Source organism: Chelonia mydas, chromosome 19 (assembly GCF_015237465.2).
Source record: "Chelonia mydas isolate rCheMyd1 chromosome 19, rCheMyd1.pri.v2, whole genome shotgun sequence".
In the NCBI taxonomy this organism is placed as follows: domain Eukaryota; kingdom Metazoa; phylum Chordata; order Testudines; family Cheloniidae; genus Chelonia; species Chelonia mydas.
In genome coordinates this window covers 9,894,557-9,921,427 of record NC_051259.2, presented here as the reverse complement: position 1 = coordinate 9,921,427, position 26,871 = coordinate 9,894,557, and the positions used below count along the sequence as shown (strand labels likewise).

At 45.6% G+C, this 26,871-nt stretch overlaps 1 protein-coding gene across 8 annotated transcripts in view; it reads right to left on the bottom strand.

The window, feature by feature from the left end:
* The window catches only part of RPS6KA1 (ribosomal protein S6 kinase A1), a 66,361-nt gene that overhangs the window by 20,956 nt on the left and 18,534 nt on the right, over positions 1-26,871 (bottom strand). For 2 of the 8 annotated variants that reach the window (XM_043532154.1, XM_007064809.4), the window contains exon 3: positions 3,490-3,543. The exons of 2 other annotated variants lie outside the window; for them this stretch is intronic. In XM_043532154.1, coding sequence (XP_043388089.1) covers positions 3,490-3,543 — 54 coding nt within the window. Of the gene's footprint in view, positions 1-607; positions 627-763; positions 1,185-3,489; positions 3,544-4,121; positions 4,140-6,541; positions 6,803-26,871 lie in introns of those variants that run through there. 4 more of the 8 variants (XM_027827200.3, XM_043532157.1, XM_027827198.3 and 1 more) reach the window with 4 other exon arrangements.

The window sequence follows — 26,871 nt, the reverse complement described above, 5'->3', positions numbered from 1 at the left end:
CCATGTACACCCAATAGCTGCTGTTCCAAGTCCTTCCAAAGGAGGTACAGTACAATTGTGCGAATGATCTTAACTTCAGTATATCTAGCCAACAATAAGCCCCAACTTGTTTAGTCCTAGATGGGTTTTCACTGCTATAGTTGTGTCTCAAGGCTGTCAGGCAGGGAAAGATTTGCATAGAGAGCCTGGCAACTAAAGCAGCTCAGTGAATATACGAACTCGGGGAAAAATTGGCATTTGCAAGGAGACCGAAATTGATCACATTTCGAGATGAAGCTTCAGAGATCAGCTAACAGCTCCCCTATAAAAAGGGGTGTTTTTAAAATGTTTTTGCCTGTCTAGTCCATTAACCTACAAAACTACTGCAAGGCAGACAACATCATGACTGTTTAGAGCATTAGTCAGAAGATCAGATTCCATAACTTGGTCAGTTGCAAGCCAGACAAGAAGCGGGTATAATAAGCAAGTCACAACACTGGCCAGTAGGAACAATCGCAGCAGCCAGACGAGAACAAGTGCATTATCACCACACTGATCAGTAGCATTAACCGGCTTTATACCAGGGTGAAGGAACTTTCCTTCTCCAATGCTATTAAGCCAAAGTTACCTTGCAGGAAAGGAAGGAAAGAGGGAAGACCCAGAAGGCTGCATCCACAAATTGCAGGGACTGTTAACCCAACCAACATCAGTCCAGTTGAAGTGAGCAGTTACAAACACAAGCTGAAGCCACAGCATCCTCCAGAAAGCTAGCTGCAGTACTAACCGAGCTGGAGAGCTGGCCTGGGGCAGGCAGTTGCAGGCTGCAGGGTTTTGCTCGGTGTTTCCTGTGCCACAGTGTGAGAAAGGCACAGATGCGAGGAAACTTGGGGTCCCTCTCCATGGTCCATCCCGTTCAGCATGACACATCCCCAGTTACCAGGGGCTCTAGGGGAGCATGGCAGGCTGCTGGAATACACACTGCTTCATGGAGGACTTGAGACAGGCTTCAGGTTTTAGAGTCACAGGCTGGAGGAGCTGCAGGTGGTTAAAGCCCCACTGGCAGATGCGCAGTGAAGGCAGCAGTCTCCGACTCTCACAGCTAAGCAGGTTAACACTCCCACTCCCCAGCCGAAGCACTTGCAGCTGGTTTTTACACCTCTCAGCTTCTTGCTCAGATCTGACTCCTCTCTATTCAGAGAAGACTCACTCTCTCTGCTCGACCCTGCAGGGTCTACTCTAGGTAGTCTGAGTTTATGTGGGAATTCCCACAAAGGGGGAATATTTTGAGGCGTTCTTTACATTTTGAACAAGAGATAAAAGCCCCACATTAAGAAGAGCCTGTACAGTGATAACAATACTGCCTAGAAGATCTGCAAATGCATCTTTGCCCCTCTGACTGGGCATGGAGAAGAGAATTTAGTATCAGATCCATCTGGGGGTTACTCCCCTTATATAACCACACTGAATTCAGTGATAAATTTGGTCTGTAGATTTCCACACATACAACTCTTGCACAGCCAAGAGAAGGATGCCTTCTATCAAAGGGGAGGCGGCTTTGCCTAATCCCTTCCCGGAATCCTATCCATGATATTTAGAAGGCACCTCTGAAGATTATAAGTAAGCAACTAGCCATGGTTCTGCAGAGGCCAGGGCTCAAGGAGCTGCAAACAGGAACAGAACAGAGGTTAACGGAGTGTTGTGGCAGACAGAGTAGCCCTGTCGTCCCATCATTGTCCAAATTTACGTACAGGATGGGAGCGATTGTTCGGATTTAAAAAACTACAAAAAACACACCAGCCTCCTTTCATAGATACTAAGGTCAGAAGGGACCATTATGATCATCTAGTCTGACCTCCTGCACAACGCAGGCCACCGAATCTCACCCACCCACTCCCGCGAAAAACCTCACCTATGTCTGAGCTTCAAGGAGCAGAGACTCCTCCAGCAAGTGACCTGTGCCCCATGCTACAGAGGAAGGTGAAAAACCTCCATGGCCTCTTCCAATCTGCCCTGGAGGAAAATTCCTTCCCGACCCCAAATATGGCGATCAGCTAAACCCTGAGCATATGGGCAAGATTCACCAGCCAGATACTACAGAAAATTCTTTCCTGGGTAACTCAGATCCCACCCCATCTAACATTCCCACTCCCTCTTCTCCATGTTCCCTTTTCATAGCCCCGCATGCTGGGCTAAGTGGGCATGTTACTCCCCAAGCGAGCATAGAGTTATTCCCTCCAGTTATGTTTCTCTGTTCCAAGCTAATTTTTTTTTTTTTTTTGCTTTAAAACTAGCCTAGCTTGCAAGAAGACATGAGCCTGTCTCCGTTCGCTTCTGGAAATACCCCAAGGCTCTGGGGGTGTTTGGAGTTGGGATTTTAGTCTGAGTCTATGACCACTTCTGACCTTTCTCCTCCTCACCACGCACACACCACGCTCTTTGGTAACTGATAATGAAAGGAGGAAATGACTGTTATTTATGTTGCATTAACACCAGTCAGGGATGAGGGCCCCATTGTGCCACACACTGTACAAGTGAGTTAGACCAAGATGGGCTTTGCTCCAAAGACACAACAGGTAGCGGAGTCAGGGGTCTGGGACAGCAGGTTCAGTAGGAAAGATCCCGAGCAACGGGCCATAGCAAATCCTTGCTACAGTCCAGATGCTGTCAGTTGTCACTGGAAAAAGTCTAGGTGCCTGATTCTGATTTACACTACTTTATTCAGCCAGGTCCCCAGCGTGAGCGGCAATCAAGGCCAGAGTTTGCACTCAACATCTGTAAAACGAAGTTAATGACACTGACCTCCTTCGTAAAGAGCTCTGAGGTCTACTAGATCTACGAGTTAGGTAATTATAAAGAAAGAGTGTCAAGAATGACTAAGGGTTGCATTGGGTCAGTTATTTCTGGTGGACACAGTAGCCATCGCTCTGCTCAAGAACTGAATGTGAACAGTTACTGCTAAACTGTTAGCATGGATACAAATGCAATCCTCTTCCCTCCCAGGGCAGCTAGCTTATTGGAGAATAGTACATCACGCAGAGGCAGAGATGGGCAGAGTGCCTTAACAACCACACAAAATGGTGCCTTCTGCCCCAAAGACAATGTAAGAGTACATCAGTTGATGACTACAACATGGGGTGGGCTGGGGAAGGGTGAAGACATGATCACAAGGTCACATGAGCGAGTGACTCATGTCTGTCGCCTTCCATATTAGCAACTCTGTCATTTGGCCAGAAAACATGTGCCATAAAAGACTTTTCAGAGAGGGACTTGTGCACGTTGCTAACACCTGCTTGTGAACTTCAGCAAAATCAGACACACAAGTACAGTTCAGACAGTGTTAAAGGTGTGCAAAGCCAGCACAGGCGTCAGAGGAAGAGAATGATTCACAACTCAAATATGAGCTCAAATCCTATACTGTAATAAACTGTCAGAGAATCTCATCATATGATAAAGTGTGAATGAAAAGACACAAGTCTCCTCAAGCCTTGTGTTTGCAACGGGCTCTCTTACCTTATCTGCTGAGTCTACAACGTCTTTCTCTATCCAAGATATGTCCGATTTTGCCTGTGGAATAGCAAATGAGTGTCAGCACAAAGGGTCTGTGATGCTCAGTAAACATTTTCCTCATGCATTTGTTTAATAGAAGCAGGCAAGCTATTTACAAAGTCACAAGATAGCACTCCCAGTAACATTCCTCCCAAGAGGCAATTCAGAGCCATGTTGGTACTGCCAGGAAAGAAGGGTCCAGTAGGTTTAAGAGTTCTTTACAGACTCCTTTGCATAGCAGGTGGGAGAGGGGCGCGAGAACGTCAGAAGCGAATCCTGCATGCCTCCCAAGGTCACAGGATCACTGCGGCTATGGAGAAAGAAAATTAAGCTCCTAGGTCTTCACAGGATGACTGGCCTCTTTAAAGGAAAATGGGACCAGCCTCACCCATGCCATAGTTATACATACAGCTAATTATGGCACAGGCGGGGCTGGTTCTGCTTTCCCTTAAAGGGGCCGGTTGCCCAGGGCCAAATGCTGCTCTCAGTCACACCTGGTGTAACTCCACAGCAGCTCTCTGCTTGGGTAGAGTTACACTGATGGACATTCAGGAGAACAGCAGAAATTGGGACCTGTACTCTTGCTCAGCTCTTACCAGCTGAGAAATGGATTCTCATCTGAGTGGGAATCAGTGCTCCTACACCAGCTAGTAGGAATACAAACAAGTGCATCACATCTTGCAGGAAGAGAGTAGGTCTGGCTCTGGGCTCATGGTCTGTTTCCAGACCAGCTATTAGATCTCATCTCAAAGGGCGACATGAGAAGCACTCATCCAATTGCCTTTTAACCTGATGCTCATCCAGTTCTAGGCAGCCTTCTTTTGTTGAGAGATAGAGTAACTGTTTGAGGAAGGTTTAACCATGCCCTGGTTCAAAAGCTGTTCCTTCTGCTTTGCCCCCACAGAAACACCGGCAGACAGATTTCAGACAAGAAGGTTACATTTGAAGAGCCTGAGTTTTGGAAGGTCAGAGATTAGATCCCAAAGCCTGTTGTATCTCCAAGAGGTTAACTCATGTACATATAGATTCACTATCACAGCTGGGTGCTTTTTCAGCCAGCTTTGAGAGGATGAGCTGAAGTTTAAATAAAAATAAAAAAAATCTCCCAGATGTGATGCATTTCCCTCCATGGGGCTTAATTCGCAAGTTGCAGAGTAGGGGTGGAGCCTCCTGTAGCATGGCCACATAATGTGTTTTTTAAAGAAAGACACTCGAATGCTACTTCTGCTTTCTCTTGATGCGGTTAGGTAGCGTCACAGGGTGGGGTGTGGGAGCTTGTGGCCCAGCATTTTGGATAATCAGAGTTACAGTTTCAAGGTCCTCTGACCACAGGTCGAAAGGAGAAACCTCCCCAACTCTGCACCCATAAACAGGATTACTGTCCAAAAAATCTGAAGTAAGTAATAGCTATGAAGAGAAAATGAGGAAAAAAAAAAAAGCCTTGGGAGAGCATCACCAAAAAGAGATCCTTAACATTTTTAATAAGGGAGACATTTGAAGCCTGGGAAGAAGCTGACTACAGGGTACGGGGGCCTTGTTTTCACCTCTCCTCCCACATGACCCCATTACTACAGCTGCTTGGCACAGCAGCAGGAAGGCTGAGCTCCCTAGCTCCTCCTGTCACCCGTGCCGTTGCAGCCACGCTGTTTTCCACACACTAGCGCTCACTGAGCTGGCACAAGTAGATCTCCTTGAAGTGGGATTTACACGTCCAGCCTGAAGTGCGGATGTACCCGTAGCGAAGAGACTGACTGGCCCAGCCTCTGCCATGATGGCGCAAATTCCGTGCCCCGGCCAAGAGTTGCCATTCACAGCTGAAGAAAAACAATCGCCACCAGAGCCTTTCACTAACTTCCAGCAGGTGCTTCAAAACCTCACAACAGCCACACATGGACAAACATTGTCCCCCATTTACAAATAAGGAAAGATGCAGAGGTTAAAGTCACACACATCAGTGATGGAACAGTTCTTTTACAACTCTTCTCCCGATACCCTATCCTTTGCTCTGACCACTTTCCTTAAGCAGTGTGTTCATTTGGGTGCACTTTTTTTTAAACCAAGTCTCCCTTAGTAGAGTGGAGCCCCTGCAAACTATGCACACTAGCTCACATAAGCAGCAGGTTGCATTATCATGGGACTGCAGTGGAATTAAGGTTGCCAACCCTCCAGGATTGTCCTGAAGTCTCCAGGAATTAAAGATTATGTCAAGTGATGAGATCTCCAGGAATAGGTCCAACCAAAATTGGCAACCCGAAGCAGAATATTTTGCAGGCCTCTGCAAATTCAGGAGAAGTCATTTACAGAGATCCCCTGTGTGAGTGGGAGATTAGCATTTGCTGCTACTCCCAGAATACTCCTCCTCACCCAGTCAGGTTTGAAACCAGGAAGTTACTTCAAGTCTGAGAGGAGAAGACCGAGTTTCTTTTGAACTGAAACATCTTAGAGCTGCTTTAGTACTAAGCAAATCACTTAGTCAAGCCTAAAACAGTTTGTACTGCAAGGGTCTCAGGATATAATTTGTCATCTCTTCCCACGATACCAGTTCAAAATGCACTCTCCTGACTCCTCTCTCTCTCCCCTTCTTTATATAAAGAGCTTTAGAAACAAAAGTGGCAAAAGACCACGTGTGTGTTTGATAACCTTGGTAGCTGATATATTTGAGTCTGAATGTTGGAAACAGGCGGTGAGAACGAGATGCTATTTCGTGTTATGTTTTCTGCATCCTGCTTTCATGCATCACGGACCATAATCTGAGGGATCTTTTTGTTCCACCGTTGCTTCAGTCATGTTCCAAGCCACTCCCAAACTATGCCAGTACAGAGAAGAGTCCTCAGGAGAGGACACCATGGCCTTTATCATCAGAAAGGCACTTTCAAAAGAGAATACACAATACAGTAAATTAAATGCAGCCTGGCCGGCTCTAGAGTCTTGCAAGTCTCTGACTTCCGCCTTTGATCCTGTGAAATAGAAAACACGATACTGAACACAGAACTGATAAAGAGACCACGGCACTTGCCTCCTGGATCCTTGGTTTGGTGCGAAAGAGCAGCCTCAGCATCTCCAAAGCTCCAGATGGCTACTCTCCCATAGTTTGCAAGGGAGCTTCTGATCTAGCGCTCTCCCCAGCACGGACACCAGCACAAGAACCCCCAGTAGTAGCTATGTCACTTGGATGTATTTTGGGAGTTTCAGCACAAAAGGAAACTGTGGTTTTCTATGGGGAAATTACAGCGAGTGCTCACTGCACAACACCAGCAGCCAAATGAAAGCACTAGTCAAGGCACATGACCCCTAATGGGATGCTGATTTGTGAAGCCCAATTCAGAGAATCCAAATGATGTGCTGCCCATGTGCATGTAGGTCTAATTTACACAGCGGATTGTATCTCCATTGGACAGGGCAAGGGTGTGACAGTATTCAGGATACCCGTGACTGAATCACCTATTTACACCCCCCGTCCCCAGCGAGAAGGAGGCTTGCCTGTGGTAGCTGGGTGTCAGCTCCCTAACATCACCAGCCTGTCAGCCACTCAAGCACTCCCCTCCAGGCTCTGTCAGCCTGTCTTTGCCTGGCAGGTGAATAAAAGGAGCTCCTCAGTCCCCGAGTCCCCTTGAAGCATTTACCTGTGATACCCAGCCCCCAACGCTGGCTACTCACAGGAATCTCAGATCCTCTGCCCTCAAAGGAGCCGGCTACCCCAGTTTACCACTCCTGTGTAAGGCACAGCGCTTGTTAGCACTTACAATAAAACAAAAAGAAGGTTTACGAAAGAATAGAGACTTCACTAGAAACCAGAGAGTAACAGAAACAAAATGGTTACAATACAAAACAAAATCATAATACTAGGGCTAATAAGTGATTAAAAATATTAAACAATAAAAAAAATACCATTTCTTTAAATATTTTTGGATATTAAAAAATAACTGCATTCAAAAATAAAACAATGTAAAACTTTAGAGCCTACAAGTCCACTCAGTCCTACTTCAGCCAATTGTTCAGACAAACAAGTTTGTTTACATTTGCAGGAAATAATGCTGCCCATTTCTTGTTTACAATGTCACCCGACAGTGAGAACAAGCGTTCGCATGGCATGGATGTAGCCGGCGTTGCAAGATATTTACATGTCAGATGTGCTAAGGATTCATATGTCCCTTCATGCTTCAACCACCATTCCAGGGGACATGCATCCATGCGGACGATGGGTTTTGCTCGATAACAATCCAAAGCAGAGCAGACCAACGCATGTTCGTTTTCATTATCTGAGTCAGATGCCACTAGCAGAAGGTTGATTTTCTTTTTTTGGTGGTTTGGGTTCTGTAGTTTCCGCATCGGAGTGTTGCTCTTTTAAGACTTCTGAAAGCATGCTCCACACGTCGTCCCTCTCAGATTTTGGAAGTCACTTCAGATTCTTAAGCCTTGGGTCGAGTGCTGTAGCTATTTTTAGAAGTCTCACAGTGGTGCCTTCTTTGCGTTTTGTCAAATCTGCTGTGAAAGTGTTCTTAAAATGAACATGTGCTGGGTCATCATCCGAGACTGCTAGAACATGAAATATATGGCAGAATGCAGGTAAAACAGAGCAGGGGACACACAGTTCTTCCCCCAAGGAGTTTGGTCACAAATTTAATTAACACATTTTTTTAAACAAGCGTCATCAGCACGGAAGCATGTCCTCTGGAATGGTGGCCGAAGCATGAAGGGGCATACGAATGTTTAGCATATCTGGCATGTAAATACCTTACAACGCCAGCTACAAAAGTGTCATGTGAACGCCTTTTCTCACTTTCTGGTGCCATTGTAAATAAGAAGAGGGCAGCACTATGTCCTGTAATTGTAAACAAACTTATTTGTCTTAACAATTGGCTGAACAAGAAGTAGGACTGAGTGGACTTGTAGGCTCTAAAGTTTTACATTGTTTTGGTTTTGTGTGCAGTTATGTAACAAAACAAAAATCTACATTTGTAAGTTGCACTTTCACAACAAAGAGATTGCACTACAGTGTTTGTCTGAGGTGAATTGAAAAATACTATTTCTTTTGTTTATCATTTTTACAGTGCAAATATTTGTAATCAAATATACACTTTGATTTCAATTACAACTCAGAAAACAATGTATATGAAAATGTAGAAAAGCATCCAAAATATTTAATACATTTCAATTAGTATTCGCATTGTTAAACAATAGATTAAAACTACAATTAATCATGATTAATTTTTTTTTTAAATCGCGATTAATTTTTTTGAGTGAATCACGTGAGTTAACTGCGAATAATCGACAGTCCTATATAATAGACAAACTAGGGCCTACACTTTATTAATAGTTGCCTTTCTTATCTAATAAAGTAGGTTTTCCTCCCCAAAATTCAGTCTGTTGCGTTGCTGGCTGGCTTCACATGAACCAGGATCCACTCTTTCATGAAACACCTCCCGCTCCAGAAGATGTCTCCTCAGTGAATGGATCCAGAGGGGATCTCTCTACTCTCTCATATACTGAACCAGGCTTGTGTCTTTTTTCACAGATCACACAATCCCCTGTCTGCTATAATGTTTCTTTTACCTCCAAGTGGTTTTGGTTGTTTGCCGTTGTCTTTGATGGTTTTCCATTGACTCTTCTGGAATAGGGCAAGGGTAGGCAGTTGAACCTTGCATTATGTCACCGGCTGACCAGGAAAGAGTGACAATTCTCTCCCACCTTAATGGGCTTATCACTGAGACATGTGATTCCCTAGTGCCTAACTTTTACTCTAAGACCATAAAGCATAATTTTCAATATAGTTACATTATTCCTTAAATGTTACCCATACACACATCTCACAAGGTAATTATGAGTATTGATAAGTTACAAGATTTCAGTAGAGACCTCACAGGCTACCCCTCATGGATAAATACAGTGAAAGCGGTGCATTAGGTGTACTGAGTTTGTCAGGTCTGGGACAGGACTTGTTTGTAAAGAACAGGAAACCCTTGCCCATTGGCACCAATGGGCCTCCGTCAGAGGGGGAGAGATTATTTTTCTGAACGTAGCATAGTCCTTTGAAAGGAACAGGAGTTGCAGGCCATCCATACCTCTCAAGATTGGGCCCTTTGGGCTCCCGTAAGTGGATCTGTTAAGAGGTGAGCGTGAAGTTTTTCCTGTCACAGAAGGCATTTTCACAATCCTGCAGATCTCTCCTCACATGCTTATGGGCCAAATTACACACTATGATATTGCAGGTTGCGGGAGGGATAGCTCAGTGGTTTGAGCATTGGCCTGCTAAACCCAGGGTTGTGAGTTCAATCCTTGAGGGGGCCATTTAGGGAACTGGGGCAAAAATTGGGGATTGGTCCTGCTTTGAGCAGGGGGTTGGACTAGATGACCTCCTGAGGTCCCTTCCAACCCTGATATTCTATGATTCTATGAGGTTATTATGGATCATATGCATTCACTAATATTGATCACATCCAGGCTTGCTCAAATTCACTGCGAAGAGAGGTGACCACTTGTGCATGACTTGTGTCACATGCTCACTTCTAGCTCCCAAGCGTGGAGGCCTTCTGTATTTCAGATGTGCAAAAACACTGACAGGAGACTATCTGGGGTAGAAAGTTACACAGTAGTTTTGCTAATGTCAGTGCAATGTATCTCACAAATGATACCATCAGCAGCCCTGTGGCTTGCTCATGCCACACTCCGATAAACAAAACTTTGTAAGGCAGAGCTCTCTTGGGGGGGGATTGGTTCCATTTAGCCATCTTTCCAAAAGCAGACAGCACCGGCTTGACTTCTAGTGAGGTACACCCAACTCCATGGTGGTTAAGCCACCTAGCACCATCATTCCTTATATAACAATTCACCTAGTACCAAGAACAAATCAGACTCGGGCCAAAGTCCAAGTCTGAGCACCCAAATCTCACACCAGTGGGAAAGGCAGCTCTTGAGGGGTTGCTGTGATGGCCCGAAGGTAGATGATGGGTACCCGGTTTGAAGATTGTTTCATCAAACCTCTTCAAGTCAGTTTTCTATCTTGTGCATTAGTTATTAATCCCTTTCACACACAAGGCTAGCAAGTGGGCAGTTTGCTTCTCCCTTCTACCAAGGCAGCAGAGAGGTTGCTGGCATCTCAATTCAAGGACAATTACATGCATTATTTCTCCTTGCTAACAGACAGAGGAGACAAGCATGGCTGCCCTTCTCTTGTAAATGGCAGTTTCTGAATTTTTGACAGGGATTTCAATATTTGCACTAGCAGGAAAAAAGCCTATTGGTGCTAAACCTAATGACTAGAATAGTCTTAGCAGAGTCAGAAATATTAACTATGATCAAGCGTTCCTGTCCAAATAGAAGTGGTAGGAAGAGAGGACAAGCGTTGCCTGAAAGTGCAACATGCAATTTCCCACTGCTTTAATTTAATTAAATAATGGGAGTCTGTTTTTAAGTGAAGGCAGATGTTAATTACCACCAGCATTTAGCAATTCAAGTCTAGTTCTACAAGTACTATTTAAGGCACATCAAACCGCAAGACTGAAGTTAGAACACACAGCCCAGAACTGTCCATAACTACTAGGGGAACTTCTGCTATTGCCCTCACCCCAGCCCAGGAGTAGTAATAGTAAAGACGACAGCCCACAGCACACAGTTTAAAGTTACTGCAAATTAGATTTCGTCAGCTGATCATGATTCTAACGTCAGCTCTGTAAATTGTTGGGGGAAAAAAAAAAGAGGCACCATGCTTGCTCTAATTTTAATCAGAATAACTGGAACTGCCTTTGTCTGCTGTTGAGATCTGCTCACACATCCTGTAGAGTGCTGGCAACAGAGCATCAGTTACAGCAAGAGAGTGAGGAAGGATCGGAGTTTCATAAACAGGAAACCGATAGCGTGAAAAGCTGCTGTTTGAAGAGAGACATCGGCTGTCATTTCAGCATGCTCTTAAAGTGGGATTCTTGCCCCTTACCCGAGAAGCCACATTTCAGCAGTGGGTTATGCCACAAGCCAGACAATGTGCAACTGAAGGTTTGCGGTAGTTGTTGGGAAAAGGAATCATACCATGTGCAGTCTGGGCACTGAGTGTAGACAGTGTCTTTATTCGCGGGCTGCAGTTTTTAAGAAGAGCCCTAGATGTTCAGCGTTTTCACTAGGAGCAACAGGAACTCAAGTGCATTCAGGCCTTGCACTCTGGAGCATCTCTGGCACTAGGAAGGAGTTTGAAGCAGTTTCCAGTAAGAGTATAGAATTATGCTCATGTGATCTACTTCAGATCAGTAGGTGGCAAGAGGAAGTGACCAGAAAGCAATGCTTCCTGAAGAGTTGTTTTAAATAAAGCTGAGGTTGACTGGTCTTCTAATAAACCTTTGCATGTTTTCTACAGGAAAGAACAAGTATGCTACTGTGAAGATACAGGGGCAGACCAACCCATGTTTTACTCCTCTTAGCCCCAAATAGCAATTTTAGAGCATGATTCCACACTTAAGATAGATAAAACATGTGTCTGTTATAGCCTGCATGTGATTTGTGGGAACAGTTTCAATTTATGATCAAGGGAATTAAAAAAAAAAAATTAAGAGTGGAAGATGTCCATGTACACTGATCAACTGACCCCCAGTCTGCAGGATCAGGCTAGAGAATTATCAGAAGAGAACTGGACTAAAGGAAGAGAATTTTTGCAACAAGGGGTGTTAGCTCTTGATAGAGAAACCATTAGTGAGGTAAGAGGAAGTAGCAATCCTAAGTACTGCCCACAGCAACAGCAGATTTTACGTTTTTGAAATTTGGGGAACAGGGAAGAGAGTTCAAAGTAAGGTCAGTAGTAGAGCCATGGAAATCGCAGGCAGGCACCATGCACAGAACTCTGCCACACCAGCCCTGGGCCGCCTAGCAGAAGGACACTCTATAGGAGAAGCAAGGAGTCTGCTTAATCCTGGTTTTCATTAATGCCCTCCACAGAGGGAGGAATTAGGGCATTAATTCACTGCTGGGCTGGGCTGTCCATACAGCCTGAGCCCCACAGTCACAGAAACCCTATTGTGGACAAGGCAATTGTTTTCACACATTAGCTGGCCAAGGTAAGTCCTATGCTCCCCTCTAGTGTTTACCTGAATCTGTTAACGCTGTAGTTTTCACACAACTTCTTTGTCCACACTAGAATTTTGCCCTGTGTTGTCACATGATTAAAAACGACACCTCTTTTTCTCCTAGTGTGGATCACCCCAAGTGGGGGAGACTCTTCCTGCCTCACATAGTGGGCAGTTATGAGATTGCTTAATCAGAAATACTCTCTTAAAGAGCCAATTTCTGAAATAAAACACAGTAGAAGCTAAGAACAAACAAATGAAGTCATCTAGGCAGAAAAACTCTCCCATATTCTTTATGGATGGGAAGAAAAAGAATTCAGGTGCACAGAATGTCAAAAAAAGTCCAACTGAATACAAAAGTAGATTACAAAAAGAAAAGGAGGACTTGTGGCACCTTAGAGACTAACAAATTTATTTGAGCACAAGCTTTCGTGAGCTACAGCTCACTTCTGAGACGAACACAGCTGCTACTCTGAAAAGTAGATTAGAACTTCTTATTGTGAAGGGAAAAGAAATGACTCTCAACATGCATGTGTTTGATCACTACAGATCTATACCTATAGAACACCCCGTTTACAAAGCTCAAAGGTTCTACCTATTCCCTAGAGGGTATTTATAAAAGCCTGCAGTATCTGGATTTGCCACTCAAATGTTATCCTAAAATGTATGCTATACAATTAACAACCTCCGTCAGAACACCATCTTCACCGCCATGGACGTCACTCACATCAACGTCTCTCGTAATGACGGCATTGCTGCCTACCTCAAATATTTACAAGACAATGGGCAACTCTCAGATATCCACCCAAAACACAAATCGCCAAACTCATTAATTTCATCGTCACCCATAACGATTTTATAGTCAACAACAAACATGTCGTCAAAATCATGGGAACAGCTTTGGGTACTAAGATGACTCCCCAATATGCCAACTTCTTCATGGGCCCCCTTGAACATAAGAATGGCCATACTGGGTCAGACCAATGGTCCATCTAGCCCTGTGTCCTGTTTTCCGACAGTGGCCAATTCCAGGTGCTTCAGAGGGAATGAACAGAACAGAGAATCATCAAGTGATCCATCCCCTGTCGCCCACTCCCAGCTTCTGGCAAACAGAGGCTAGGGACACCATCCCTGCCCAGCCTGGCTAATATCCATCAATAGACCTATCCTCCATGAATTTATCTAGTTCTTTTTTGAACCCTATTATAGTCTTGGCTTTCACAACATCCTCTGGCAAAGAGTTCCACAGGTTGACTGTGCATTGTTTGAAGAAATATTTCCTTTTGTTTGTTTTAAACCTGCTGTCTATTAATTTTATTTGATGACCCCTAGCTCCTGTGTGTTATGAGAAGGAGTGAATAACACTTCCTTATTTACTTTCTCCACACCAGTCATGATTTTATAGACCTCTATCACAGCCCTCTTAGAAGAATTTCTGGACAAATGGACCATTAAATCAATGATATATCCGAGGTACATCAATGATATTTCCATCCTCTGGACAGATGGTTTAAACTCCCTCAAAGATTTCCACTACAACTTCATCAGCCACCACCCGTTCATTAAAAACTTCTGGAACACTCCCACAGTAGCATCAACTTCCTGGACACCATGATCATCATCACCAATTGAACCACAGAGACAACCATATACAAGAAGCACATGGATCACCACACCTACCTTTATAGATCTAGTAACCACCCCAAACACACCAAGAAATCTGGTATCTACAGTTAGGCACTCAGATACCACAGAATACACTCAGAGGAGAAAGTTAGGGATAGACACCTTAGCACATTTTAAAACTGCCTTCACCAAACAAAGACACTTCACTAGAGAAGTAGATCGCATCATGGAATAGGCCACCCAAATACCCCAAGAGATACAGAAATAACCCCCGCTCCAACGGCACACCTCTAGTTGTTACCTACTACCCCACACTGGAATCCATATTGGGTATCAAACAACTATAACCCATATTTGATAGGGACCCCATCCTGAAAGAAATCTTTCCTGAGCCCCCATTTCTGGCCTTCAAACAACCCCCCAACTTCATCATTGGAAGCAAGCTCCCCACAGACCAGGCCCCACCAACTCAAAGTGGCACCAGACCCTGCCAGAACAGATGCAAAACCTGCAAACATATCTCCACTGCTACCATGATCAACACCCCCCCATAGCATACCTTTCAAGATCCATGGATCCTACACATGCCTATCATAACATGTGGTGTACCTCATCCAGTGCACTAAATGCCCCCAACAACAATTATGTGCCTGAAACCAAACAAATCACTAAACTCTGGAATGAACTCAAACTGGAAAATGATGAAAAACAAAAACACCCTATCACCTCTAGGGGAACACTTTCCACAAAGCGATCCCTTTATATCTCACCTAGCAGTCCTCCTCCTCAAAGGAAACCTGCTCAGCACTTTCAAAAGAGGAGCCTGCGAGCTTAAATTTATTGCTCTGCTACACACTAACAATCACGGACTGAACATAAATCAGAGACACTGGATTTATGGCTTTTATTACAACAATCTCTAATTTACCAACCCGGTCTTTTTCTCCTATGACTGCAGAGGTTCTTAATGAGCCACTCTACCTTGAATGGTCCCTAACAATATGTGCTAACTAGTTACGCTAAACAATCTGTTCCACCTTACATTTTGCTGTGACTCGGCAGAACCTTTCGAGCAGCTCTGTGTAATTCGAAAGCTCGTCTCTCTCACCAGCAGAAGTTGGTCCAATAAAAGATATTCGCTCACCCACCATGTCTCTCTAATATGATTTCAACATCACAGCCTGTTCTAATTTAAGTTCTTGCTACATCTCCATTCCCTTGAATAACCAGGGATGCAGCACTCCAGATGTTCTTTAAACCAGAGTGTACAGTTCCAGCAGGCACACACCTCCATGAGCCAGAACAAGCTCCTGGGGCCGGGGAGGGTGTTGCATGCATGCGGGGGTGGTTTTGGAGATATAACTAGCATACAATGTCAATAAACTGTGTGTATAAGGAGCAGTGCTGAAGACACTGGCAACCAGAACTTCCTGACAGATGGATAATAAAGAGGGGGTGGATTCTTTGGGATTAGCTCAGGTAAAGCACTAATGTTTGCAAGTACAGTAGGGAAGGATTTGTTTACAGTGGGAATGCTACTGCTACAGATTGGACACCTTCCATCTCACTTGGCCTCTCTCCCCCACTCCCACTTTTTTCTTTTTTTAAGAGTAGGAATAGTTTGATGACCGAATCAGAAGAAAAATAGGCATGAATCTTATAGCAAAGTCCGCATGCAAAAGCAAGAAGCTCTCTTTCCTTAAGGGCGGGGGGCGGGGGGGGGGCGGCACATTTCAACCTCATTTACATCAACAGAGCCAATGAATGAGAGTTCATTTACTCTGGATTTATACCAGGTCAGAATCTGGTTTACGGTCATCTTTCCGCAAGTTTTTAGTAATACAGGCTTCTTAGGCTATGCCTTCATGGCAAATAAGTGATTTGACAATTTTATAGTAATTAAAATGTGATGTGCCTGTGATCTGTATGAAAACCTGACATTGGGTCAAAAGCATCCCAGATGCCATTCCATTGAATTCAGTTGAACTGTAGCGGTGATGAACTTGGCATCCCAGAAAAGGATAAAGTTACTCTAAGGTTGTACTATTAAAAAAAAAAACCTGTTATTTTGCTAGAGGCTGGAAGCAGCAATGATTAGATGGAAACAGCCCTGTTCTACACAGTCCATGTCAAAAGCATGCCCTGAAGTTTCTGCTTGAAGTCAGTATGCCAAGTTAATCCCCTGGTAACATCACAGAACTCAGTGGAATTGTGCACCAGAGGTCCTTTTGGCTCAGTATGTTAGGGCTTTCAGGCAGTGTTCCTCATGGAAGTATTTCTTCCCACAACAAAACAAAAAAGGCCTGGCATTAATAGCAAAAATTAAAGAGGAAACCAGACTTCATTCCCCTGGAAGGACTTTTCTGCCAGTGCAGTTCGAATGACCTTCTGCCAGAGCAGCTAGAATGACCTCTCTGATCAGGGCTGCAAGTGAAGCCTAGGAAAGCAGGCCAATTTCAGCCCTTGTGCCTGGTGCTGGGGCAGTCTCTTCCCCACTGAGCTGGTTTGCCAGTGGAAAGTTGGCTATTTCTGTGACTGAGAAAATGCCCAATCTCTCATTACATGAAAGGCTGATTGTACTTTCTGAAAGTTCACTCCCTTCCTGTGACAGTTCTAAGTCCAGAGGCTACAAACAGACGCCAATAGCCTCTTTGGCAACAGGCAGAGAAGTCCTTGCAGGGGAATACAGTCTGAAGTCTGCATTGGGATAGAACTGACAGATACTAATATTAGCAGTTATAGGGACAAATACATACCTGGTTTCACCGACTTACACGCTACTGAAGCCAACTGAGGGACATCCACCCCCACCAGGTAAGACCCTAATGTTACACAGGCCAGTATCAATTGTGCACTCCAGCAGGGGGCACTCTTAAAGTAGATTTAAAGTAACAGAAACGTTTCTACATCTGATAAACAAACCAGCCAAGAGGACCCATTTTATGATGGGCTCAGAGCTAGATTCAGCATCTTTGAAAATAGTTTTCTTAAATCCCCTCTTCAGCAAATCAGTACTGCATAAGTAACAGCTTTAGTCAGAGGCTAAAGGGAACAGAATATAGCCCAGCTTGACATCACAGGACAGAATTTCCAGGTCAAGCCAAGTTTCTTACACATTTAGAACAGCCCTTCTGGCCTGGCCAGATGCACCACGTGGCTACTACAGCAAGAATACCAGAATGTCCAGTTTTAACAGAGGACATTACCTCTAGATACTGATCTAGGAACTCATGGGTAATGGGGATCTGGTGTCACTTGGAAATGTAATCACGATACAGAATTAGCAAGGATCTTTCTATTTGAGTCAAGGACACATGGACTAGATAAAGCAGCTTATTTTATTGCCAGGCCTTGGTTCCTCAGAAAGGAAGAAGAGTTTGGCATTTGAGTCTGCAATTTCTAGTGACTCTCCATCCTTTCAAGGCACTAAAAGCCACACCTGTCTGAGATCAGCTGACAGCAGAGTTCTGTCTGAAGATACATGCTCAGACAAAGATTCTTTGTAAATTGTGTGTTCACAGCTCACTTGTGCTACACCAGACTGTCTCCAGAGCAGTAAACAGAGCAGCAGCCATGCTAAGCAGGGCTTTGCATCTAGTGAAATGATGTACCACAGTGGAAAGTATCCCACAACACCTTTCACGTAAGAGTCTGGATGCAGAAGTACCTAGTGTGCAACTTTTAAAGAACAAGAAGTCTCTAGAGAAAGTGCAAAGGAAACTGCTGGTCTTGTCTGACATTTCTGAAAATTCTATTAAAGGCAAGAAGGTAGGGATGTCTCCAGTTTTATCCCCAAATAAAATGCACAGCAACCTTGGATGCTTGATAAAGCAAATCTAGTTCTTGTAGTTGAGAAACATTAAGAAATTCTTAAAAACCTGTACATCAATGCTATGCTCACTCTAGACATTACGGAGCTCTTGTTATTTTTACACTCTCGGTAGAGGAACGACAGACTCCTTTTCACTGCCTAAGAGGATCTAACACTAGTTCCACAAATAGAGCTGATACTTGTTTGCAATATTAAGTGAAGTGCCTCTGGAATTGCTGTGGGATGTGGAATGTATTTGCCATCATGAGGATGTGGGAATTCCATACTCCTCCCACACCAACACAGAAGACACATGTTTCCTTGTAGGACGCTCAAGGCCTCTGTGGTCCCGACAAAGCTTTTTTTTTTTTAAATGGGTTACATGTTTGGGGGGGGTGTACAAAGCAACAGCCATGCAGTGGCAGCCTTCCTCCCCCCACCAGCCTGCAGTTTGGAAAGCTACCGCAGCAGGTGTATGAAGAAATCATGGCAGGAAATTAAGCAAGGAAGCATTGTTTCCATCAGTTCAGATAATGGCATCTTACAATACAAATTACTGTTTTTTGGATTCTGTGAATCCTTAAAGCTGAGCTGTCTGATAGCAGAGCTGTACTAAGAGCAGACAAGTTGGCAGACACTTGCCTGGCTGTGACATGACAGAATGTCATTTCCTTCCATGCCTGTAAAAGCCATGCTGTGAAACCAAACTGATGCCAGGAGGGATTCCCGCCACTGCTTAGAGACTGGAGCTAGATATGTTCACCTGGGCTGGGTGCTTAGTCTAGGATACTATGCAGGATTTTGGGTGGGGATAGGAGAAGAAAAAGTGGCTCTCTGTATGCTCTACACCTGTGATCTTTGAATAGTGATAGGGGCTGGTGTTTTGCTCTGTTCACCAAGAATGGTGTCATTTCCATTTGAGAGTTTCGGACCAACTCCCCTCCCTTCTCCCTGCCAGTGTGAAGGGAACTGGGACTTGCTTTCCAGCACTTCATTTGCACAGCGAACTCTACCCATTGCGTCCAAGAGGGTGACACTTCTCTGTACATTCAGCAGTGATGTTGTAGAGGGTTGGATTGAGCTGCTGGAGGCCCAGCATATTCATTCAGCCCCCCCCTGCTGTTCAACACAGAGCAGCAAAGAAAGCCCTTCTGGTGCGACGACATGAACGTTACAGAAAGTGAAAGGAGGGAGTAATTAGAAACACATCGAAAATATGCAGTAACTGGGTCAACCTGTGCTAAAGCATTTCAGCTGATGCATCACTTCTCTCCTCACCCCAGTGAATCACTGACACTACTAGATCACAAAGTCTCTTTAACAGAGTCCTTTTATGTGCCTCTAACTGCTGATTTGCTATTCCTGACTCAAAGTCCAAAGCTATAGCACTGTCATCTCCAGTGGAGAACTGCAGAGGAACCAGCCAGAGACTCGAGCTGGTAGGAAGAGCCGCCAGAGCAAGGACTGCTGCACTGGGAGGAGGGGGTGAAATAAGGCCCAGTTGGTGCCCTCCATCCCTCCAGAACCACCCCCAGACCCAGAACTGTGCAGGGGAAAAGCCACCCAAACAGAAAGCACCAGAAGCCAAGTTCTCCCCCGCCAGCCTTGGGGAAAGGATAAAGGAGGGAACAAGTAGGAGACTCCAGCTGGCCATTGCAGACATGGCTGGCCTACGCAGGGAATTCGAACATTCAGAGAACTTCCTACAGTTCTGACTGGACTCTCTGCCACGTGTTGACTGGCTGCTTGCGCCAACCCTCTCCCTCCCTCCGTCTGTTCATCCTTGCCTCGTGCCACACCTACCCCACCTTACTCTCTTCTCCTTGGCCCTGCCCCTCACCTCTTCTCTGTTCTTTCCATTTAGCTGATCTCCTTCTAACTAAACGCCCTGCTCCCCACCCTCCAAAGTAAGGGAATTAACATGGTTGCCAATATCTTCACATTGTTCACTCTGCCTGGGTGTGTTATAACCCTTCCCCCACCTTGTGTGTTTAGACTGTACCATTGGGCAGGGACTGCTACTCAAATAGCACCTTTTACAACGGAGCCTCATTCATGGTTGGTCCTTAGCACCACCGTAATTAACATGACTGATTAATAAGTTACGCGACAGCGCTCTCTTCAGATACAGCTCCTGCTACAGAGCGGGAATCCTTCTCCATGAGACACAGCTGCAGCGAGCAGGAGTTTTGGTGAGGCCAATTTAAAACAAACAAAAAACAAAACAAAAAAACCACCACCACTAAACTGACACCTTCTTCAAAACAAAATACGCGCCCATCATTCCGCTGGGGAAGGGTGTGGATATTGCAACACCTGCCATTAGCATCCAAACTCAGAAGAGTGGCTGAAGGCAGGACCACTCAAATTTCAATGGCAGGTTTGTACGCCAGTTTGAGCTAGACCCATACAAGCAAAGATTTCATGGTCCTGCTGAAGAAAACCCTTTTGCCTTTGAGTATCATTATGGCAAGAGGCAGGGGGTTGTTATTTTTTAAATCCTAATAAGTTGACAGTGTGGTCTCCAACGCTCATGCTGCAGAAAGGCTAATGGATTTTACTAGAAAAAAAGAGAAGGAAGTGGCTAGCCACCTTTCGAAGCCAGATAGCCTTTGATAAACAACTTCAGAGCCATCCCATACTAGTGTAGCAAGAAGAGCTATTAATACAAAGTTCAAGATTGTTTGAACACCACCCTGTTTACACAGCACAAGCAGTTCCAGCCTGGCATTTCCTTCTGTGCTGCTCCGCTGCAGTGAACCCTCAGAAGAGCCACCATTGTTCGTGCCGTATTTATCTGCGTCGCCTTTGACAGCCAGCAGAAAAGTGAGGAAAAAAGTGATTCTGTAGTTTCACCTGAAGCTATAGAAGAATTTTACTGCTTCTGTAAAATTACATTTAGCCCCCAAATAAAGTTGACACTTGTAAAGCTGTTAAAAAAACCCAACAACCCACAAAGTTCACTGAGATGGTTAATCTCTACATGGGGGAAAACCTTGGCTTTAAGTTTAAACCAGCCTTAAAGCTAAATTACCTTCTGTCAAGTTAAGCATGCAGGGCTCAAAGCTAAGATTTTAAATCTGTTAAACATTATAAACTCTCTCTAGCTTCCCAAAACAATGAATTACAAAGTCCTAGCGTCATGAGGTCTGTAGTTCTCGGCGTTCCAGGACTTGGAACTGCCATTTGTCTCACGCACCTTACAAGTGCTTTGCATCATGGTGGTGAAGAATCACAGATGTAGAACAGCCAGGGCTACTCTACACCGCCAGCGCTTTAACGTGCCTTGTGTGGTCACGGCGCAGCACTGGGAGAGCGCTCTCCCAGCGCTCTCAAAAAACCCACCTCAACAAGGGGCGTAGCTCCCAGCGCTGGGGCACTGTTTACACGGGCGCTTTACAGCGCTGCAACTTGCTGCGCTCAAGGGGGTGTTTTTTCACACCCCTTAGCGAGAAAGTTGCAGCGCTGTTAATTGCCAGTGTAGACAAGCCCTTAGAATAAAGAACGGTATTATCCCTAAAGATAATCCCTTCTTCTTGGAACATTCCCCAGCCCTTCACTCCCTGCTATAGATGAAGTAACAGAACACATCTCCTCACATGGAGGGAGGGTGAGGATGGGAGTAGCAGCTTATTTAGCCCTGCTGGGAGAAATGCAGGCAGAGTTTTTGTCAGGTTTTGTTGTGTTTCCTTCCTAGTCTGAATGCTACTATAAATTACTCTCTAGGATCCCAGTCAGTTCCCCTTTGAAATTGCGATCCCAGTCTGTCCTCAAAGCCAGAGCAGCGCCAGCAAAGTTTATCAGGTCAAGAGAACACAGAAGATGAAGGGCTGAAAGGAGGGGCCTTGCTTTATAGCTCTCTTCTGAGTCTTGCTATGAAGGGAGACAGAGAGAGAGGGATGGCTTCTGCGCTGAAACATAGCGCAGGTTTGCGCCAGTGGATAGCTATCAGATAAAGGGAATTTCTTTGGAACACAAAGAGCCAGAGGCGGTTTTTATTTGAATTCATAATTAAAAAGGGGAACGGTTTCAGAATCAGCAATGCCAAGCTAGTTCTGCAAGCAAAATTGCTACAAACACAAGCCTTGCTGGCTGCTGCTAACGTCACTGCATTCCTCATGTGCAAGTCCTGTAAACTGACCCCTATTCAATTATTCATTAAAGTCTGCAGCTCATCTGAGGCCAGGCTTCTCAAGCAGGGAATTTTTTTTTTTTTTTAAATAGCTTTGAGAAACTTCCCATTAAGCAGAGGCCGATCCTTTCAGAGGATGACAGCAAGAGCGCTGGCAGGAATACAGCCAGGCGCCTGTCAGGCACTACAGTTACATTAAATTTAAGACCACTGGATTACTTGGCTGACAAGTAGGGAACAGCCAGTTTAAACAGCAGGCTTTAACTGTGACAGGCTGAAAAAGCAGTGACTAATTAAGAGTCAGGGCACCAACCAGCTCTTGGGCTGGAGTGGCAGGGGCAGATTTCCAGGTAGCGGTGCAGTCAAGGAGGCGAGTGTCAGTAAACTACTCCAGTACAGATTACACCCACCCACGGCAGATGCCTTCTGCAGTTCACTCATGTTGGCCCATCTTTGAGCAACTTTTGCCATCTGTCTGCTCTCCATGCCCCAGACCAGCAGCAGACCTTTGCAATTCTTAGAGAAAGCTGCTGCAGCTGTGTCAACAGATTGGGCCTCTGCTTCACAGGGGAGCCTTTAGATTTATTTATTTTTAAAGCCCTCATTTTCAGAGGCCAAGACGAGAGCAGCTATCCAATCTTGGCAAGGATCACACTGCTGGGCATTCCTTGTCAGCAGGATTTATGCTTAGACTGAATTAAAACCCACTTACAATGACAGCATGTTCAGTAGACAAGACTGGGCTTCACTGGCTCAGGTACAGCAGGCCCCTGCCACCTGGGCACCTGTGTATTAGGGATACAGGCCACACCTGTGTTTTTGCCTGATCTTTCACATCATGGCCACCTTGGTGAATTGAGTACCAGTCTGGATTAGGCAGCTGATCCTTTACTCTGATGACTAGAAACAGGTGTTTTCTTAATACCCTTAACCTGCATTTTGAAGGAACCTGGCCTAGTCCAACTACAGACCAGTTTTCAGGGGCAACCCCTATTTGATGTTCCTGCCATGCAACCACTCTGCATGAGAGGCCGGCCATCTCCAGATAGATGGGCAGCACCAAGCTTGGATTCAGGAGACCAGTGACCATAAAGGGATAGGTGGAGCAGGCTGATTTAAGAAGCATCCTTGGCACTGGTTCAGATGGGCCATCATGGGGGCCACTGCATGAAGATGTACCCAGGCTGTAATGGAGATGACCGTTAACATAGGCAGCTCCTTGATTCGCGATCAGAGGCTACAAGAGGAACCCCCTTGTGGTTGACCTTGCAGAGCATCAAGCTTGTCCCAGGAGAGACTAGTGCCTGGGAGAAAGAGGCCCATGCAGCACTTGGTTGCTGGATTCAAAGGGAGACAGCACACAGCTCATGGTCAGGATCTCTCTGTCTTTTGTCTGCATCAGCCAGTCACCCAGGTATGGGTGCACAAAAAGACAGCATTGTTTATAGCATTAGAGACAACCCCCTTTGCCAGGAGCTGTGAAACTCATTCGATCAGATGGGGCATCACAGCTACCAAATGGCTTGTAGTTTATAAGTTGAAAGAGTTACTGGGACACAGTTTAGAGAGGTCTACGCCATAAAGACAAACTGAAACCTCACCCGTAACAGCAGCCTGTCACCCCTGCCCCACGTCCAAAGGGAGGAGCCATGAGACACTGCCATATGTCCTTCTAATGTAGGCGAGTGTCTAGGAGTTACTGAAACTTATGGGCCAAACCCTACCTTGAGATATAGCTATGCAGTCCCACTGACATCAGTGGGGCATCTTGTGCCACAGGCATAAGTGAGGGCAGGGAGTGTCCACAGGCCCTCGTCATTTCCATTCCCCCGCATTTCCACCTTGTTCTCTCTCTCATCTGTGGATCTAATCTCTCATCTCTTTCTGCTCCACTGAGACTAGTCAGGGCAGCATTCCCTGTGTTCTCTCCCCTCCTCTCTAGGCAACTCCCTATTCCCTCCCTTGAGTAAACCAACTTGCATTCCTGGTCCCTGCAGGGTGGACTGCAGCCTGTGCTCCACCAGACAGCTCGCCTGGACCACCCAGACAACAGGAATTGAGCCCAGCCCTTCTCACTTATTAGATTGGGGAAAGAGGGTCATAATCATCCACCTAAATCTCATTTCAAGGAGCTACAGAGCAAAGCTGGATAGTACCAAGCACAAAGGTTTACACTTGAAATAAAGCCTCTGACTACGCTGGCTTTATCACAAGAGATGCTGCTTCTCCAGAAACCTGGGGTGAACTGATTTTGCTGTAAGGGACGATGTGTTTAGTTAAATGCCTCCTTTATAACGTAAGTCACTCAACTTGGTGCATCCGGCCCCAAATGGCACTCCACTGCTCGGGGCTGGCCAGCACGAGGTGGCAGTGGTGATGCAGATAAATTAGAAAGCTTTGTGGTATCAGAGAAAAGAGATTTGTGGGGGTGCTGCAATTGTAGACAGAGAATGAATGGGACCTGCAGCTGGGAAAGGGAACACGTAGGCCGAGAGCAGTAACGGTCTTATTGGGCTTATAAGCGGATGGCATTCCCACCCTGCTCTGAACACACACACACACTGGTCCAAACACAGCTCTTTCCTGTGGCTTGGTTTTATGAAGGTGGAAAGACAAAGTTCCACCTAAGCTTTCCCCAGGAATTTTCCCTGCAGGATACCGCTGCCTTCGACAGCCCTTTTTAATGGCTCCTACAACGCTGCATCTCTGTGCCAGGTCCACTTCTTCCACCCCACTGCATGCCATCTACTGCTCATTACATCCACTGCTTAAAACAATCCAAGAACAAGATTCAGCTCAAGCACGGAATGAGGTGTGCATACCACAGGAGTGTGGAGGCAGGAACCTAGGCGCTTTCAAAGGTCTCTTTTATGGTGTTGAACTAGAACCCCGAGAGGTGTTTACTCATTCACTTCCCACCCCGTTTTCATGAGGAGCTATCATTATAACCCTGGGATATGCAGATCACCGGCTCAGTTGTAATTCCAGCAGTGGGTATAAGTTTTACCATCACAGAAGAAGAGTGGGCACAACTTGAGCACTGTAAATCAGCTCTGTTCTTTGTGAAATGATTTCACTGATTGGGTCTTGTCGTTAACAGCAAGGCATTATGCATTAATTCTTTAAGAGTATGCAACCTGCCCTTAAGGTGAGCTAGTTAATCAGCGTTTTAATGTATATTCCTCAAAGAAGTTCCATTTTTCCTGTTGAATTTGTTACTTTCTATTCCTGTTAATCAGCTGTGGAATCAGCAGCCGAGCAAGGCAGCTCATTTCTCTGCTCTTTAGATTTTGGAACGGTCAGTTTAGCTGAGAAGTGAACAGGATTTACGACCCACGAGGCTAATGCAGACGCTGCCAGTCAGTCTAATCCAGTGGCTCTCAATGTTTCCAGACTCCTGTACCCCTTTCAGGAGTCTGATTTGTCTTGTGTACCCCCAAGTTTCACCTCACTTAAAAACTACTTGCTTACAAAATCAGACATAAAAATACAGAAGTGTCACACCCACACGATTACCGAAAAATTGCTGACTCTCTCATTCTGTCTGTATGAAATTTCAGTTTACGCTCACTTTGTTAGTGCTTTTTACATAGCCTGTTGTAAAACTAGGCAAATCTCTAGATGAGCTGATGTCCCCCTGGAAGACCCCTGCGTACCGCAAGGGGTACACGTCCCCCTGGTCTATTTAATAAGCCAATAGGGCCCCCAAACCAAACAACTTTTCTGAGCAAGTTCCTAAGTTCCCTTTTGACATCACAGACAGCTTCTATGCAAGGCAGCCAGTGAGTCATTGTGAGTAGAGATGTTACAAACTCCCTCCTGGTTTAGTCTAGATCAGAGCCCGAGTATCTGCTGTGCACTATACTCAAGTACCAATACAGAGCCAGTTTGGATTAACCCTTTGTCTGCTTCCCAGAGACCATCACTGGAAAGAGTTCTCTCAATGGATGGGGTAGGGGAGGGGAAGGATGGCGCGTGGGGGGAAGGAGAATGGAGATTACTTATCTGTAACTGGAGGTTCTTTGAGATGTGTGGTCCCTAGCTATATTCTGCACATGGGATGTGCATGTGTCTCATGCACCCGAGTCCGGAATTTTCTTGCAAACAGCGTCCGTTGGCCCACATATATGCCACAGCTCTCCTTGTGCTCCCAAATAAGGGCATAAATCGAGGTCCAAGCTGACGCCTCCCCAGTTTCCCATTCTTACTGTAGTGAAACGAATCCGCAGCAGAGGGGATGGAGCAAGGGTAGTGGAATACAGATCAGGACCACACATCTCGAAGAACCTCCATTTCTTCTTCAAGTGATGGTCCTTATGTGTATTCCACGCATGGAGATTAGTAAGCAGTAGTCAAACAGATCGGTGCGAGGGCGTAGAAGAGATAACTGACTGTAGTAGTGTTGTCCCCACATCCATAGGTGCTGACTCCATGGGTGCTCCAGCACCCACCTGCAGCCAAGCGGCCTCCCTCCCCCAGCGCTTCCCGCCCGCAACTCCGCTGATCAACTCCTCCCCCTCCCCACCCAGAGCTGCGGAACAGCTGTTCAGAGGTGTGCAGGAGGTGCTGGGAGGGAGAGGGAGGAGCAGGGACGGGGTGCGCTCGCGGGAGGGGGTGGAGTGTGGGCGCGGCTGGGAGCGGGAAGAGGCGGGGTGGGGGCTTGGGAGAAGGGGTAGAGTGGGGACATGGCCTGGGGTGGAGTGGGGGTGGGAAGAGGCGGGGCAGGAGTG